The sequence below is a fragment of the Callionymus lyra genome, chromosome 19 (genome assembly GCF_982586985.1).
Source record: "Callionymus lyra chromosome 19, fCalLyr1.hap1.1, whole genome shotgun sequence".
NCBI classification, from domain to species: Eukaryota; Metazoa; Chordata; class Actinopteri; order Syngnathiformes; family Callionymidae; genus Callionymus; species Callionymus lyra.
Genome location: NC_141836.1, coordinates 8,811,385 through 8,829,859, shown reverse-complemented (window position 1 = coordinate 8,829,859; position 18,475 = coordinate 8,811,385). Strand labels below are relative to the sequence as shown.

The 18,475-nt window shown below is 39.0% G+C and overlaps 1 protein-coding gene across 2 annotated transcripts in view; it reads right to left on the bottom strand.

Moving 5' to 3' along the window:
• Nucleotides 1-18,475, bottom strand: part of plagl2 (pleiomorphic adenoma gene-like 2) — a 33,105-nt gene that overhangs the window by 4,741 nt on the left and 9,889 nt on the right. Inside the window, exons 2-3 of one of the 2 annotated variants that reach the window (XM_087781092.1) lie at nt 1,347-1,465; nt 233-679 (exon numbers count right to left, since the gene is read on the bottom strand). In XM_087781092.1, the coding sequence (XP_087637218.1) occupies nt 233-549 (317 nt within the window). In that variant the 5' untranslated portion in view covers nt 550-679; nt 1,347-1,465. Of the gene's footprint in view, nt 1-232; nt 680-1,346; nt 1,479-18,475 lie in introns of those variants that run through there. The other variant, XM_087781091.1, reaches the window with a different exon arrangement.

Here is an 18,475-nt window from a genome sequence, read left to right as displayed (position 1 = left end):
TCAATTCCCACCCACTCCCCACCTTTCTACACACTACTCTATTTAGTGACAGCCGCTACCAAACTGTATTTAATTTCTATGCATTTTGCTATGTTAAAATGGGATTGACGGCTGCGATCGATTGACTGGGCGGCAAAGCATCATGGTAGCTGTTCGGGTCACGTTTACCGAGGAGGTCATTGACAGGGATGGCGTCTCAAGATAAATGTTTCCAGTTGCAAAAGATGGTTACCTGAAGAGCTTGTATTTGGAGCTGAAGGCCTTGACACAGTGAGGCTGTGAGCAGTGAAAGGGTTTCTCTCCCGTGTGGTTGAGCCCGTGGAGCCGGAGCTTCTCCTGGGTGGCGAACAGTGCCCCGCACACCAAACACTCGTTCCCTCTCGCCCTCTCCACCTCTTCTGCTCCGTCCCCCCTCGCTCGCTCCGTCTCTAGCTCAGTGCGTGGCAGCGGGGCAGTGCTCCCGAACAGCTTTCCGGCGGTCCGTCTTCCCTCTTCCTCCAGCGTCAGTGCGGTAATATGGTGTGAGGCATCGGTGGCAGCAGCTGCCATGGCAGCCCTAGAGTGCCGCTGCCATGAAAATCCACCTGTAGCTCCCCTGCACTGCAGGCTTAAAGCGGGTACTTTTGTCGGGGTGCTCCTCGGGTCAAGGGTCAGTCGCTCGCAGACGATGACATAGAATCTGTCGCGAGAGACCACATGTCGAATTTCACAAACTTCATAAATTGTTCGAATCATACGATACGTATTACACTACAGGATCAACGTTACGATATATTGTGATACTGTAGTAACAAGGATATTTGTAGTACTTGACTCCGGACCACATGACTCTTGAAGAACTCGTAACTACCGTAATTTGTCTTGAAACCAAAATATGTCCAAATATCCCCTTTAAAAGCGGCTGGAGACAACTGTATCCTCTCATTCTCAGTCATCACCAAAATATTTCCAAACATCAGCTTTAAAAGCGGCTGGAGACAACTGTATCCTCTCATTCTCAGTCATCACCAAAATAAGTCCAAATATCAACTTTAAAAGCTGCAGGAGACAACTGTATCCTCTCGTCCTCAGTCATCGCCAGGATCTTATTGATCCTTTAGCTACGCGGGAAGTAATGACTGCTGCTATCTCTAGTGGCCAAAAGTTTAATTTCTACACTAAAATGAACAAACACAGAACATTTGCATGTTTTAAATTTTAAAAATGACTTTATTTTTTACACTATAAACGATAAAAATAACATTTATAAAAAACGAAATGTAATTTAAAAGTCGTATTGATATTTTGTAACACCCCTAGTGAACACAGTGAGGGTTAAAATACATTAAAATACAAGTATTCAGTACCTGTTGTAATCACTTTATCCGGCCACACTGCTCACATAAGGCTCCTCGCTTCTTCTCACCCAGTCCCAACAGCTATGGTTGGAGGTGAGTAGGAAATATTGCTCTGCATCTTCATTGTCCTGAAACAAAAGAAAGAAATAGAGATTTAATATTTATTTTTCTGTTTGTAGAGTTTTGCCTTATTAAACAATGCACAACCCTGAGATAAAATCCCTCTTGAAATCTGTTTATGACCCTGGTCTAGAAAGGCGCTATAGAAATAGACATTATTATTATTAATAGCCATTTTGGAGCATGTTCCTGCAGCGGCCACAAGAGGGCGCTGAAGCACAAGTCTGGCTGCCTTGACAGGAAGTTGTTATGTGATGACTGATGTCTCTCTGTCAGTGAAACAAAACAGAACTATTACGAGTTTAAATATGAGAAGGCTGGACGTAATGATCCGTCTTCATCGCTCTCCGTCATCTTTACTTGTCAACACAGAGAAGCGTTTGTGCGAGTTTGTGCGTGCAATGCAGGGTTGTGTGTCGGCATATGTACATGTGTGTGCATGTACGGAACTAGATCAGCTCCTGTAATTCCTCAGGAAAAACAAACAAACACACACACACACACACGGGTCCGGGGTTGAGAGAGGTTGTTGTCGGAGGTGGGTGAAGACTGGGGTCTATGTTTACGTCATGAAGCCTGAAGCTGCCAAGAAGCTCGGACAACTGTTGCTACTTTGAGTAAAAGAGTTAAGAAAACAAACTGGAGCGGCAGAGAAACCGGATGATCGCGCACACACACACACACACACACTCACACACTCTCTCTCTCTCTAGTGCTGCATTCCCTTATTTACCCTTTGTGACCTCAGCGACCTGACAAGCTCACACACCAGCTCAGTCCAAGGTTGAGAGGACACAAAACTGATCTCACGTCAGTGTGTGTCACGTGAAGCAGGAGTGCACAGAAAACAAAAACAGATTTAATTTAGATGAATTAATTTGGCTGTTTTTTTTTCATTTTAATATTGTTAAATACTGCAGCTTTACAGACAATTAAATAGTGTGACAAATATCTGATGTCTATTTTGACTAGGGTCGTCACGATACTAAAATCTTTTACTTGATACCAAATACTCAAGAAAGTATTAGATATTCAATACTGTTTTCGATACCACAAGGAACAAAAAAGACCCACACATTTAAAATAAATAGTTTTATAAGAAGAAAAATGAAAAAAATAACTACAATTTACAATAACGTAACAATGAACTTGTGCAGAAAGGCAACTATGATTACAAGTTTCAGGTCTGAGGTACACAAAAAACAACAATCAGAACAATATTTTTAAGTTCTACTTTTGAAAATGAGTATTTTATACAACCTTTTGGACTTTTGATACTTGACGATTAATTTTGACCCTCATATAAAATCATAAAAATCATACACACTACTTAATATCCAATAAACCAACTTAAAACATAGAAACAGAAAAAAGTGAACTCAGTGACTTCAGTTCAGAAGTACTGCACCTCTGTAAGAATAACAACAAAGAATATTTCAGTTTGAGTTTCATGTTTTGAGTGTTTTTTTCTCAAGGCTGTTGACGCTTTTGTACAGGCACTGGAATTTGGATTGTCTAGTTTAGTTACTTTAGTTCAGCGACAGTAACGAAAACAAAAATCCTTAAATTCAATTCTAAGTCCTCACTTAGGAATCTGTACCTTAGCATTGCTGCCATAAAACACTAGTTTAACAAAACCGATGAGCAGCAAGAAGATGAAATGTTCTGACTTTGTACATGATTTTAAGTATTTTTTATTGAATCTCTTTTATACCTGTTTCTTTAATTTTGTTTTGAGGTCCTAACAAAAAGTAAGATGAGGTTTTATACTTTATCTTTTTGCTTCATGTGTGGTTTCATGTATTAGAAAAACATAAATTCTTTAAAAAAAAAAATAGTATTTTCCTTTCTTGATACCACATGTTTTTTTTCCTTTTTTTTCTAAAATGATAGAAGATTTAAAGCGGTAAACTCAATAACCCGGGACCTACTGACCCCTCACAGTGTGGTTTTACTTAAGTGACCAAGACCTCGACCATAATCTGAGCAGCTGTCGTTTTAAACGTAATGTATCCTTTAAATTTAATTTATGTTTTTTTTTCCCCCCCCTCTCACCATATATAAACAGGTATACGCACTTAAACATTTCCTATATGATCTCCACACGTGCACGACCTCACAGATAAATGTACGAAAGCAGACGTTATGAGTGAGAGGTTTGGAAAGGATGGAATTTCTGATCCTCGTCCAGTGCTTTGCCCTCATGCATATACTGTAAACAAAGCAAAAAACAAATGGAGTGTTTAGGTATATTTTCCCCCCTGATCCGAACATGCTGCAGCAACAGACACATGTGCACGATGGTGTGTGTGATCCCTTCATGTGTGTGTGTTTACAGCGGTGCTTAAGAGGACCTGACAGCTGCAGCTTTGTGTCGTGGTCATCACCCAGCAGGGAGCGTGCAGGGGGTGACACCCGGCTCATTGACCACCCTCAGGGAGCCCGGTTCTATTGTACGGCCTACCCACGTCGCACATTCCTTACCAGAACCAGGGCCTGGTGCTGATTCCGCCGCACATGCAACGTAGGTTGACCATCAGATTTTCTAGTCAATTACCTTCTTTCCCTTTTAAAAAAAAATGTCCCTCCCCTCCCTTTAGACCAATCATTTTGGCTGAAATATTTCTTATAATCATATCTTGTCATCGATAAATCACCCCTATGTGTGTGTTAAGTTTTTGTCAAGTATATCAACATAGATTTTCAGGAAAATGGTGATTATTTGACGTGGAACAGATATTCTTTTTCTTTTGCGGAACCATCTGGATCCGTGTCTCTTTTGAAGGATGTATAGAAAGTAGCTGCTTGGCAGTGGTCTGGGCTTTCTGAATCATTTTCTCGCTACACATTTTTGTGTCTTAACACATAGACGGCGCATTAACTGACACAAACACTAAAAGAATAACTTGAAATGACTTAAAGAGAAGATTCTTTTTTGACACAAACAGTCTTTCTTTCGAGTGAAAATGACCTCCTCCTGCAGCCGGTCTCTCCTGGTGTTCCGCATAGCAAGTAAAAGAAGCCACATTCTTCCGAGCTTTGAAGAGAGCAGGAAGAGAAATTGGATGCTCCCTGCACACGCTTGGAATTTCTGTCAGAAAAGCGCTGTTTGTTCCAGTAATGTTTCGCTCAGCCTTTGAGCAAACAAGCTATTATGCTCAGGTTCTGATCCTGACTGAGAACTGTGTTTTTCCCGCGGTGGCCAAACCATACTGACCATCTGATTAGATTACATGCCGTGACTTGTTTACTGACCATCCTCAAACAATAAACCACCGCTCTGACCCCGCTGCGTCTCTAGATTGATCCGCCTGCTGCCAGTCTTTACAGCCGTCAACACCAGAGACTTGCTGTAGAGTTTTACAAGATCTTTATTTAGGTTTTTCATTGAACTATAAAAGAGTATTGAGCTGACACTACTCCATGATTGATTTATTCTATTTATTTTTTATACAGTGAAATAAAATCAATGTCATTTTCACACAGCGCCATGTTTTAGTTCATTAATAATGAACATAATTATATTTATTCTCTTTTGTTATTCTAGTGTGAACAGACTTGGACAAAATAATGTAGAAATAACAATTACATTTATTTTTATTCATAACTTATCTCTCAATATGACTTTTGGCTTTTGTTTTAGGGCTTTTGTCATTTTTTGGGGGGTATTTATTGCCCCCAAAAAGTGAATATAAAAATAAAGTAGCAAGAAATGCAATTTAAAAACAGCTTAACTTAAATAACTTTAGCATATTTAGCTTTACTTTGAACTTTTTTCTTCTTTATTTTTGCTGGATGGCCCCTCACAAGAGCCAGTGTATAAAATGTGGCCCCTGAGGAAATTTAATTGTCCACCAAGACCATCTAGACGTTGCTTCATGAAGAAAATATAGGACAATCTGCACCACCATGTTTTATGTCTTAGCTGTGCAAAAAAAAACACTTTTTTAGCAAAAATATTAAGCTAGTTTCAACATTTTACCTAAAGGTATATACTCTATATGCACTTAAAATAATCCTGGATAGTAAAAAAGGATTTAAACTACATTAAAACTAACTAACAAATAATAATCTCTTGGAAATTCTCAATCAACAAGTGACGTACAAGACAAAAAGTCACAAACTTTGCAAGAGTTTCTTTAGGAAAACACTTAGTCACAGCCTCATTTATCAATTATCAGAATCTAAATTTAAGTTGATCATAATAACTTGCACCAAATTTGATGGCCTGTTGAGTTATTTAACTTTTTATTTATAAAAACATGGTTTATTTTTAATTTTATGTCACATCAAGTGCATCTCTAATGTGACAACAGAGGTCAGCGTTAGGTAATGACCACCGTGTTGCTTACGTAACCTCGTATGTATATATTTTACAGGTCAGAGGGTTTGTTCCCCCCTTAGCCCTCGGACCTCTCGCAGCATACCGTAACCAAACACTGATCACACTTCAGATCCCACACTTTTTTTTTTTCGAACCCCGTAGGATGAGACTCACATTCTAAAATGGCTTTTCACAAATTCACGGGGAACCTTCCCTTCACTTCCCCCTCATCAAAAACGGCGAGCAGAATGGAGCCGCCACTTTCCAACCGCCCGGGTGTCTTTGGTTTCTGTCCTGGATGAAAGAGCTTCCACATTCCTTTCCTGCGAGGTCAGAGGTCAGGCTCTGCACTGCCTGCCTGCCCGCCCGCCACGGCTCCCGCATGCTGAGTGACTGGTATTAACCCTTTCTCTGCACTCACATGTGGGGGTGGTTCAGGGGTAAAAAAAAAAAATGCTTGTCAGATGCTCGGTAGTTTGGTGCAGCAGAGCAAGTGACCACACTATACGAACAATCTAAATTTAGAGGTGAGTTAACCGTCCGAGGTTAGGTGACAACAGCCGCTCTTTGAGGAGCGAGGGGGGGGTGAAGCGCACTCTGAGGAGGGGGAAATGTTTCACGAAAACACCTGAACGCTACACAACATAATACTTTAAGTCAATATTTGTGGATTCATTCATCCTGTACTTGGATGTGTAACTTTCTATATTAACACTCGCTGATGATTTTAGACGTATATAGAGAGTTCAACCATATGTTCGAAATACACTTCGGTTTAAGAAGCAAAATATCAAACAGCGATCACTGAAATAAAAACCTTTCCAGTGCGAAGGTCATCAAATACATGTTTTTGACACAAGAATAGTCCAGAGATATATTAATGAATTTGAAGAACATGAAAATACTGTTCATATGAAACCCATACGTTATCACACAATACACTTAAATGCTCATTTATAAACATTAATAAATGATCGTATCACATACATACATGATCATAAGCCGGAGCTAAAGACAGCATTGTGTCACGTTTATGAGTAAATGTTGTTCTCTTTTTAGTATATATTTTTATTGAGTATTGCTTTGATTGTTTAAGCGCCTTGTGACCCTGGTCTAGAAAAGCGCCCTACAAATATAAATTACTTACTTACTTACTTAAACAAAAAATAAACTTGAGTATAAAAGGAATTGTAAGTATAAAGTAACAAGAACTGTTTGTCCCCCTTTTTTTTTTTAAATCAGCTGAAACTTTTTGATAACGACCGTAAATGGTTTATTTACAGTTGAAAACTGTTGGATTTTAGGTTAGAATTTGGTTGACAAGAGTTGAAAATGCTTGATATATGATATATATATGATATATATACAAATATATGATGCATATAAAGCAAAAACTGTGAATGGTTCAAAGAGTCGATTGTTGAACATGAAGTACAGTTAAATTGATTTCATTGAAAATCCTACGATTGTACTTGAGTGACGTATACAACAAAGCATAAATGTGTATTACTCGAAGTACACAATTGTTGAAAAACTTACAAATTTACTGAAGTAAACAAAACAGTTAGTTTTCACTCTGATTGGATGGTTTTCACCTCCATCTTCACCCATAGAAACATACCTCAAGAATTTGTGTTTTATAAAATGTAATGTGAATTTTTTTAATATCATTTACCTTCCTAAGATGTAATCTACCTTATGGAAATGTGTGATTCATATTTTTAGATCTGTTGTACTGTAAATATACAATAGATATTTTTAATTTTCTGAGTTTTTATAACTGTAAGCAATTGATAAAAATCAAATAAAAATAATCCAAAGAAATCAGGAAACTTCATCCACACGCTTGAGTCGTGACCCAGGCTTAAAGATCACCGAAAAAAGGAGGGAAAACAGGAGTAATTTGCGGCGCTGCAGTCAGGGGTCTTTGCACCAGTCAAGTGACTCCAGAGAGGAGGCGGAGCACTGGGGGTGTGTTGAGGCTTCATGCTCCACTGAGCACATTGAAGTCCAGCAGCAAGTGATGGTGGCATGACTGTCATCCACACACACAGAAGTTATCCCCGCATAACTTAAAACGCCATCAGTATCAACAATAATATATATATATTTATAGTTATTTATTTTGTCGTTTATTTATGCATTATCACATATTTACATAGATTAGTTAATCTGCTTCGTAACTTTTTTTTTTGCATCTCGCATTATCTCACGATTTCTCTTGAAAAACAGTAGAACGTCTTCAGCTGAAATGATTGACACGGTGTAAACTATTTCGACAGAGCCCTCCCTCCGAGTCACTCCGCCCACAAAACCTCCTCTAGTTTCAGTTCCTTTTTCCGCTCGTGTTTTCTGACCCGAGGTGAAGCTCCAAACACGGATGCCAACAGGAAGACGACCCCAACCCTCTCCTCCACTTGTGCCGGCCGTTGGTACAGCAGGCTGAGATGTTGCCAACTATCCTTTGCTAAGAATAGGCCAAACTGTGGTTTGATAGTGGGGGGGTTTAGGGGGGCTAGGGGGGGTATCTCAAGAAAACTGCCACGGAGAAACCTTCACCATCCTTCCTGACCATTTCCCAACGCTGTGCAGGATCTGATTCGACACCTCGTCAATCATTCTCTTACTTTGATAAGTGACAAAGGAAGTTAAAATCCGACTAGTTTGACACTTGTTAGCTACTTTTATTTTGTACTGGAAATTATTTGTTATTCATTCTTTCTGCAAGAAAACCACTTTAGAGGTCATTTACAATCACTGGAAAATGGTTTTTACTACGTAAAATATAATATTATTTTTGCTAGAATTTGTCTTATAGAATTGGTATTGAAAGAAGTATCGTTCCCATATTCAAGTGAAGGTATTGGTGTAAGTAGTAAGATGATATTTGAGTATCAGCAGTGCAGTAAAAATGCAATTGTGTGAGAGAAGAACAAATTTAACTCACAAACCCTTAAAAAGGACAATGATATTTACGTGTTTTATCTTGACCTTTAAAGTATATACTTTATTGAATATTGTTTTGATTGTTTAAGCGCTTTGTGACCCTGGTCTGGAAAAGCGCTATACAAATAAAAATTACTTACTTACTTACTTACTTAAATTTGTCAAATGTAAATGATAAAAATGAACAGTAATTTGAATAGTTACACTATTTGCAAACCCTTCCGGACGTTTCAAATTCATAAAATCAGTTTAATTATCTTAAACCTAAGATTAATGACAAAACAAGCTGCAACAGCAAAAAGAATTGGGAATTTTTGTGATTTTTTTCAATTGCCATCGATAGGAAAACACAGGATTAAATAACAAACCACTCGTTGTTTTCGTCATTTGATTTTTCGATGCCGATTTATATTTAAACGTGATTGTATACGTGCTTTTTACCAAATTGTTTTTTAATGAGTTATTATAATCTTTAACGTTACACTGTGGAGAAATGTAGAGAAATAAAAGTACAGATAAGTACCTTTATATGTAGTACAGTAAAACATTAAAGTACCCACAAAATCATTGATTTAGGTAAACCTTAAAAAAAAATGTTATATATATTTTAGAACGTAAACAAATATTTGTGGCGAGAATTAAACTACAATTAAGGTCATTTAAATAGTTAATAACATCATTATAACCGGGTTGGTTCACATTAGAGCAGCAGCTGGTTCAGGCCACGAGTCGAGGTTGATCTTAACTAACTTATAAGAACTAACACATAAAAGCGAAGCGAGGAGAAAAAAAGCCAGGCTGGTATTTGACTGATGTTTATAACTCGATCCTGATCAGAGGAGGAATAAAAAAGTGCAGCACAGCGTGTGGTGGAGGTCAGCGGGGTCATTCAGGGTGAAGCCGAGTCCAAACACCCACTTTGACGTTGGTAATCAGTGTACTGGGCATAAGTCCACATGCTCACTGAAGAGCATCCACACACACACACACACACAACACACACAACCTCAGCGACACACCGCTAGCAAACAGATTTTGCGGCAACTTTCATCTCACCAAATTTCCAGATATCGCTTTCACATATTACCTCCGAAAACTTCCTTACGCCATTAACACGAACAGACCTCTGCCAAGCAGCTCATTTACACCCCAACTGTATTTATAGCCAATATTATCACATCAGACAACATTATTATTGCACAACACACCCATAAACACCTCTTGACGGAGTTGCCACTCCTTCAAAATATTCCCCGCATCCAGATGGTAATCCTAATCATCGCCAACAAACGTACATCATCAGCGTATCGGTCGATCGTGTTCGTATATTTAGTAATAAAATAACAAAAATTGTCCAAGTGGTCGTAATATTACGTCTAATCGGCGTAATAAGATCGTCGTATTTCTTCGGCAACATTCCATGTTTCCATGTTTCGCTCGGTTAAATGTTGACATTGACCGCATGACCAGCGTGTCGGCATGAGTGAGTTCTTGTGTGTTTGGGGGGGGTGGTGCTGGTGGTGTGGGGGGGGGTGGTGGGAGATTCTGGGGAAAGCCCTGGCAGGGAGTCCTGGCCATGACCTGAAGCTCCACAGCAGCCGGAGATGTGGGCATAGTGCCAGTGGGCGACCCGCCAAGGCACACCAAGGCACCCCCCCGCCCTCCCGACAGCCCTTTCCTTGTCTTTCCTCTATGTGTATTTTCTTGTGTGTGTACATCTGGCTTCCTCACTTGTTTCCTGTTCACAACACTGGCTTCAGTCGACACACAAGGAGAACGTAGGAGCGACAATTATTGATCACCTCAATACTCGAAACACAGATTCATATCTTCAAATTCAACTATTTCTTTGGCTATATATATATATATATATATATATATATATAAAATAAGAACAAGAACAAAGAGAATTAAAGAACACAAATAAGATAAAATAAAATTATATATATATATATATATATATATATAATTTATTTTTTATGAAAAATTGCTGTATTTGCTGTGGCTAATTGTAAAAAAACAACCCTGAGGGATCATAAAGTTCTACCTAATCTAATATATATATATATATATATATATATATATATATATATATATATATATAATCTGAGTCATCTATATTTGATCTTTGTTTTATTGTTGTTTATTATTGTTATTTATCGTTATTTTGTCGTGCTTGAAACACCATGCTGCATTTCATTTAAATGATTGTTTGTTTTTTGTGAAAGAAATATAAGAAAATAAATGAAAAGCTGCTTAATTGAACCAATAAAATAGTCAAATTAATTCAGATTCTAAGACTTACAGATGTATAAAAATCCATAGAAAAACACAAAGTAACACGGGGTCGTTCCAAACGTGCACAAGTGTTATATAATAAATTATTTTAATCAGTCTATAACACAACAATATATGGGTGAACATGGGTTATTGTTACGTGGACATGTGCGTTCGCCCCCCCCTGCCCTGATTATTCTCCGGCTCTGAGCGCATCAATCCAGCCGCCGGAACCTTTGTTCCCCCCAGTCCGCCAGCAGCTCTCCCCCGATTCAGATGTGGTCAGCAACAAACAATCTCTAAGTTTGGCAACGTCAGCTACGCTAAAAACAACAGACATTGTCAGACCGGCTTTTGTTGACAGAAATCTACAGGTTCCCAATAGAGCCGACAACCTTTTTTTTTTAACATCAAATTCACCTCTTTTTTAACGCCTGCTGCGCCTGATATGAATACTCGTGGAGAAGCAAGAAGCCACGTGTTGAAGTGTGTATGCAATACAAGAAGGAGGCGCAAAAGAAACTTGTAAAAATAACATTCTTGCATAATTAGGGCTTTGAAAAATTGGCAGTGGGCTGACTTTTTCTTTTAAGCGCCATCACCTTCTGAGAATTACAGTTGCACAAAGTTACAGGAGATGACAGCCATGAGACGAGACCCACCTCCTTCTTAGCGGCTTTTGTAAATCTTCGGACTAAATTGAAGGTTTTTTTGAGGGGGGGTGAGGGCGGGGGGGTGCTTTTCCTCTTATAAACAAAGGTGTAGGGGGGGTTGTAGGCAGTTCAGTGCAGCCGACCAAACAATGGCAGGGTTTTTGAAAAATGGTGCAGGGGGCAACCTGGTTGAATCCGCTAGTCTCATGTGCCTGGCTCAAAGTTTTGAGCGTGCAATACCAAGTACACACTGCCAGGACTCTGGAATAGTATGGGTGCACCGAAAAGTATTTTCGTGGTCGATACCGATTGCCAATTTTCTCAAGAGTTCGAATCCGATTTTTGCCAAAATCTTTACCCATAGAAACTTAAACACACAAACTTATTGATAAAGAGGAAATAAAACTGTCTATTTAAAACAAAACAGCCTTTAAAGACCGAAAAATAATTAACAATACAAAACTCTTCAATAAAATAAATAGTTTGAAAACTACAACAGGGAACTAATCAAACCGACAATCTTCACTTCAATCACGGCATGTTTTTATTCGCAAAATATACATGTAACAATTGTTGTGTGTGTTAATTGAATTCACGTTCAGCTAGTGTTTCACATTTAATTATCAAATTCCCTGCGTACTTGAAAGCATCGTCGTCAGCGAATGCATCGTTCGTGTGTGACCAAGAGGTTCGGTTAACGGACGTCGTTTCTCAGTTCAATTTACGTATCCATTGTTGATTTATTAAAAAAGAGAAAGAAGAAATAACTAAAAGTTCCATCAATCATCGTGTACGTATATTAATAGTATCTTCTTAAAAAAAGAATCGGCATATTCTTGTTATTTTGTCCGTACAGGATGACGTCAAAAATGCTCATATGCCAAAATATATTTAATCAGTCGCTGTTGACAACGCAATTTTTTTTCTCTATTCTCTACTGTCCACACCAAGATATAGTCTGTCGCATTCGCTCAAGTTCTGTATTAAAATTGGCTTTCAGTGCGAACACACGTTTTTAAGTCACTGGACCTTTTGGAAAAGCTTTAACATCTTGGCGTCTCTAGTCTTTTACCCAGAAAACAAAAGCAAAATCGTTCTACGGATTAGTATTCATTTGGCAAAATAATGTTTTTCTTATTTGACATGTTTATTCAAAATCACGGGTTTCTCTTTTATTACAATAAGAAGATTATTGGACAAACGAGACAACATGCTCTTAGATTTAGAGAAAACCACAAATATAAGTTTAACTTTTAGTTTTACCAATAATATTTTAAGTATTTAAAGTAAATATTTAAAGATACAAGTGAGTTGTCTACATCAAATTTCTGTGTTTTGAGACGTTCCACCTGTGGATGCAGTCGCACCTACAGGTCTGGCATGTATACTCCATTGTTGTCAGTGTTTCCATGTCAGGGTTTTTTAAGTGTGTCCTTCATGATACTTTCAATTGTACTGAGAAGCCTCAATGATCTCCTCCGTCACTGAGAGTAATGGTCTGTCTCCTCCTGAAGTCAACCGTGTGGTCTCTTGTTCTTGTTGACGCTGAAGACGCCGCTGTTGTTTTGCACTGTAACGTGTCCCCCTGAGGCCACGTATCATATGGTCTGCATACTTGATGATGGTCATGGGTTCGAACGGTAGCACGGCTTACTGCACACCCTGTGCCGATGACCAACGAGGAGTCGTTCCCACGCACTGCTTCTATTATAGCATAGTTAAGTTGGATTTTTTTTCTTGGATTATACTCGTATTATTAAGTTGTCATAACAATAAGGAGCGAGATGCTGTTAAGAAAAGGCAAAAGGAATGAGAGAGAGAGAGAGAGAGAGAGAGAGAGAGAGAGTGAAGGACGGGAAACGAGCTCAGTAGTTCTTCATAAACACTCAAAACTCTTTCTTACTCTCTCCTTCTCCACTCCAGCCCCCTGAGATCAAAACACACTCTTATTTGAATGACTGGGTTTGCCGGAGGGTGGTCTTCCACCTCACTACCTCTCCAATACGATAATATGTGTGTGTTGAGGGGGGGGGGGGAGGTAAGGAGTTCCCTCTTTCCTCCTCAAAAGCTTCAGGTTTCAGTCGGAGGGTAAAATAGTTCACAGATTGCGCCGCATCAAATCCAAAGATCCATCCTCATCCAGAGAAGTCCCACAACTCCCCGAGACCATCTGTATCGTCTTGTTCGACGAGTTACCAACGTCCTGTCAGTGACGGGAGGTGATCGCTCCCGACTTTAAAAACATCTCAGAATTTCCTGTTTGGAGCAGGTGTCAACAGGAAGCTTTGTTAAGAGAATTATATCACGACAAAATCCTTCAGTTGTGTATCGATAAGACATTAAGTCGCCGGAGAAGTGTAAGCAAAACGTGAGACTTGACGACAGGTTTTTGGAACACTTAGATGGTCGAAACGAAAAAGTCTGGTAGCTCAGCAGAGATGTGATGCTGCAACTTGATCTGTGAATGTACGACCCACCACGGCCGCATTCCAAAGACCTGACGTCATCCAAGCCGAGTTTGTTTCTGAGCGAGTTGCACGCGTTGACGGAAGTTCTACTAAATATTCAGGAATTAAGGAATGTCTTGACAGTATTTAATGAAAACAAACGCATGTAAATAAAGGATTGATGTTGACTTTGAGGATATACATCCGTAGTTCATGATGCCGTTCTTTCCAGTGTCCCAGGTGTTAGCAATTAAACAGAAGTTACATTTTTCATCCTACGTTTGTGGCGCTTTTCCTTCACCGCGTCTTGAAGATGATGTTTGGAAAGGTGTCGACCGGCTACTCATAGGAACTCAACTTGAACTTCAACACTTGATAACACAACTTAAATGTCAGTCTGCCATGACAGAAGATTGAAATGTGATGTATTGCTAGCAGACATGGGGGCAAGACAAGAACATTCAAGGACAGTTCGATATGAAAGCAACAGAGAACTTGAATAAGAAGCTAACACGTGCACAACTTCAGTTTAAGTAAACATTTGAAAACAATAAAAGTGATAAATCAGCCCATACTTCCACCAAGGAGCTCAAGTTTAAAGATAATTGTGTTGGCCAGCCGTGGAAAAAAACATCCGTCACCAGAACTCGAACTTAGACCAGCGTCTCAAGACATCAAGTCTCCTAAAACAATATTAAATTAACAATAAAAACACATTTTTCGCCACATTCTTTTTAAATGTGCGAGTCTGGAAGGGAGCTGGGCAGCAGCAATGATAAGCAAGATAAGTAAAAATCTAAAGAGATACAGATCTAACTCGGATGGAAATAATTAATATCACCAAATGTATTTACTTTTAAATAAACCTAGCCGGTCCAAATTACAGAAAATCCATTTATAACCTTTAAGTTGAACTGGTGGAAGGAATTACCAAGGCTTATGAACTCAAGTCACATTGAACACAGACCATAAGTTAACAAAAGACACAACAACACAACATGGCGTAGCATCATACTACATACATACTACAGCAACACATTTGTGATAATATACAAAGATATATCTGTGTTATTCAATTGTTTTTTTTTTAGGTCATGAGGAATTTTTCAAAGGTTTGAAGTCTGGTGTTTGTTGTTGTTTTTAAGTCAACACTTAATTAAACCAACACAAGGCATAACTGATCTGGAAGTTGTATGTTTGTTGATCCTTTTCTACTAGAACTGATGTTCCTTCAGTGGTTTGTTAGTCTGTGAAAACCACAATATCTTACAACGTGTTTACTTTTAGTTGCATGAATATCTTCTGATTCGATTCTGTAGTTTCATTTAGACCAACAATAGTTTTTATCCAAGCTGTGCGCTTACTTATATCCACTACTTAACCCTGTCAAATGTGCAAACTGTAGCATAGAACTCTATTAAGGTAAGCTTTAATTAAAAAAACATTCAAATATTCTCAGGCTCAGCTCAGGCTTTCAAAATATATCATTAATATTATGAATTATTACTAAAGTCAACATCATATGTCAGGGAACCTGTTTAGTCACCAACCATTTCCCCATAGTAAGTCTTTTTTTTAATCAAACGTATAAAAATTATATAAATATTACTGTCACATTAGACAGCACCCTAGATTTCACAAGAGGCGACTTCCCAAAAATGACTGTTAATGGAAAAAACTTCAATAATACTTTTCTAAATGTTTTAAATATTTATTTTACTATGTGAAAACCACACACGGACAGCCAGGTTTTAAAATGTATGTTATATTTTCTAGCCTAAAAAACACATGTCAATATGATGACATCTGCAAATCTTTGTAAAAACTAAAAATATATCATAAATAGCATCAGCTCAAGAGACTTAAACCTAGAAAACACTTATTCATTGTTTCTCGTAAAAGAAGCAGATGAGAGTGCAATCTTTTTATATTAGTTTTTTTTTTAAATGGACACCAATGACTATTTAATTGAAAGAAACGGTGAATTCAATATAGAGACAATCCTTATTTTCTAAATATACATTATTTGCTTAAGAACTTCACAAGGAATCGTAAATCATGTTTACAATGACATTTACTACGACACACCTGCTACAAAGTATCTTCTCATTACACACTTGGAAGGACGGGAGTGTTGAAGAGAAACCACACGGATGATCACTTAATACTCGCTCTGAAAGCTGCTACTGAAAGTCACTGACAAAATGGGACCATCTAAACAAAACAGCAGAGAAATGAGGGAGGGGGGGGGAAACCGGGAGGAGAGGAGGGAGGTATAGCAATGAGCGAGGCAGCGTCACGTGACCAGCAGTCCAGCAGAGAGTGCTATAATAGGCCCCCTCTCGGAGCAAAGAGGCAGAGGCTGGATGAGAACCAAAATCCCTCTACCACACACAGGCCGACCATTGTTGGCTATTCACTGGACTCCATCTCGGGCCACTTTATCATTCAATTAGGACAGCTTTCACACCGCACACCACAGAAAAGAGGCCTTCAATCAAACTGAAAACTTCACACTGGCCCTGGAGGGGACGCAGAGAGGGGACTCTCAGTCGTCACCCCACTTTCATTTTTCCCTGCTTGTTGTTGTTCCTGATAACTTTGTGAGATGGAGAGAAAAGATGGAGGGATGTAAAGGAGGGGAGATGAGGACATCCCGCTTGTTGCACGTTAGCTTCCAGGTGTGTGTGTGTGTGTGTGTGTGTGTGTGACGGTGTGAGGGGTTAAATTTTGCTAAGTGGCTGTGTGTGGAGGGACCCGGGGTTGGTTGGTAGGTGGTGGGGTGGGGGGGGCAAAGAAAGAGAGTGAGGGAGTGAGGAGAGAGAGGGGGGAAAATTCAAAGCGCAGAGCAAAGAATGGCACAGCAAAGTACACTTGAAGTAAATAATGAGAGAGAGGAGTATCCTCCAGAAAAGAGGGGAGCTGTACGGGTACTGTAAGGGACTTCTGAGGGACAGAGGAAAGACATTTAGATAGAATTGTTGGGAATAAAATAAACGTGTAAGTATTGAATATTTGTCTAATTATTTTAGCAATGTCTTTCATAGTGTTTTTATGTATTTATTTGTCCTAAAAATTAGTTATTTGATTGAATTTTAAATGATTTTAAAGCTCAGATTTGTCCCCCGGGCTGCGAGTGTGACACATCCGATGTCACTGAAGGAGAATCTTGCTCACGACTATGAAGGGAGTGAGTGAAGACCAGCACCTTCTAATAAAGCCAGTCTTCTCTCTCTCTGAAGGACTCATTCAATAGTGTCTCCAGAGATTCGATTATTTATGTTGAAGTGAAAACTACTGTACCTGTTAGAGCCTGCAATTTACGATTGGGGAGGAGGGGGGGGGGGACATATTATTAAATATCCTGTTACAGGAATGTCGAGGAAATGTGTCATCAGACAATGAGGCAGCTTATAAATCCAGCCTCCCTTCATTCATCAGCTCCACTGTACGTGAGTCAGGAGTCTCCGCATGTATCGCGTTTCATCTTCAACCCCTTGACTCACCGACCGGCGTCTTCACGCTCATTCCCCGGTGGTGACTGGGACACTATCGGAAGCATAGCTTCCAAGTGAATCACTTTGGTTGCACGTTTGATGTGTAACTCAACCTACGATCAGAAACGTTTTGATCTTAGGATTTTACCGTTTTCTCGATGAACCATCAACCACAAATATGTTTTCGTCAGCCCTGACAATTCTCAGGATTTACATTCAGAATTTGATCTGAATCTAGTTGATTACGGGTGTTCGAACATCTGGGCCAAATTGAGACAAATTGCGGCACCGAGTCGCCTATTTTAAGAAGCAGCGAACACTTCATTGGTGAAGAACCAGCAATTCCGTAGAAGCTGAAACTGTCTGGGAAAAGTCGTGGTCAGTGCTGGGTGCACTGTGTATGATGGAATGTTCTGAAGACCTCAACTAGTAGGATGGAATGAGACGTTCGGACAAAATATTTTTACGTGAATTCAAAGCAAAATAAATAACGTAAGGGACTTAAATAGAATTTTAAAGGATTTGGTTGAGGTCAAGGAGAAGTTATTGCATTTTGGTGGCGTTCTGGAATTTTCGAAGGATTATTACTTACTGCTGCTGCTTACTTGGTGGATAAAGTCATGTCTGATATTGTTTTTAAACTTTTAAAACATTGATTTAGTTTGACATTTTTCTCATTTTCAACCTATTATTGAGTGACATTCATTACAACATACCATCTTTTTCTTTTCAATGCATCGTGGGGAGTGATTTACTGTTGCATTGTGGGGAATAAAAACAAAAACAGGAGCAAAATATCGGATTCACAATCTTCCCCATCAAAAAAATCACCAATACTTTGATCTCGGCGCTAAAGGGGATCTCATGACGTCCA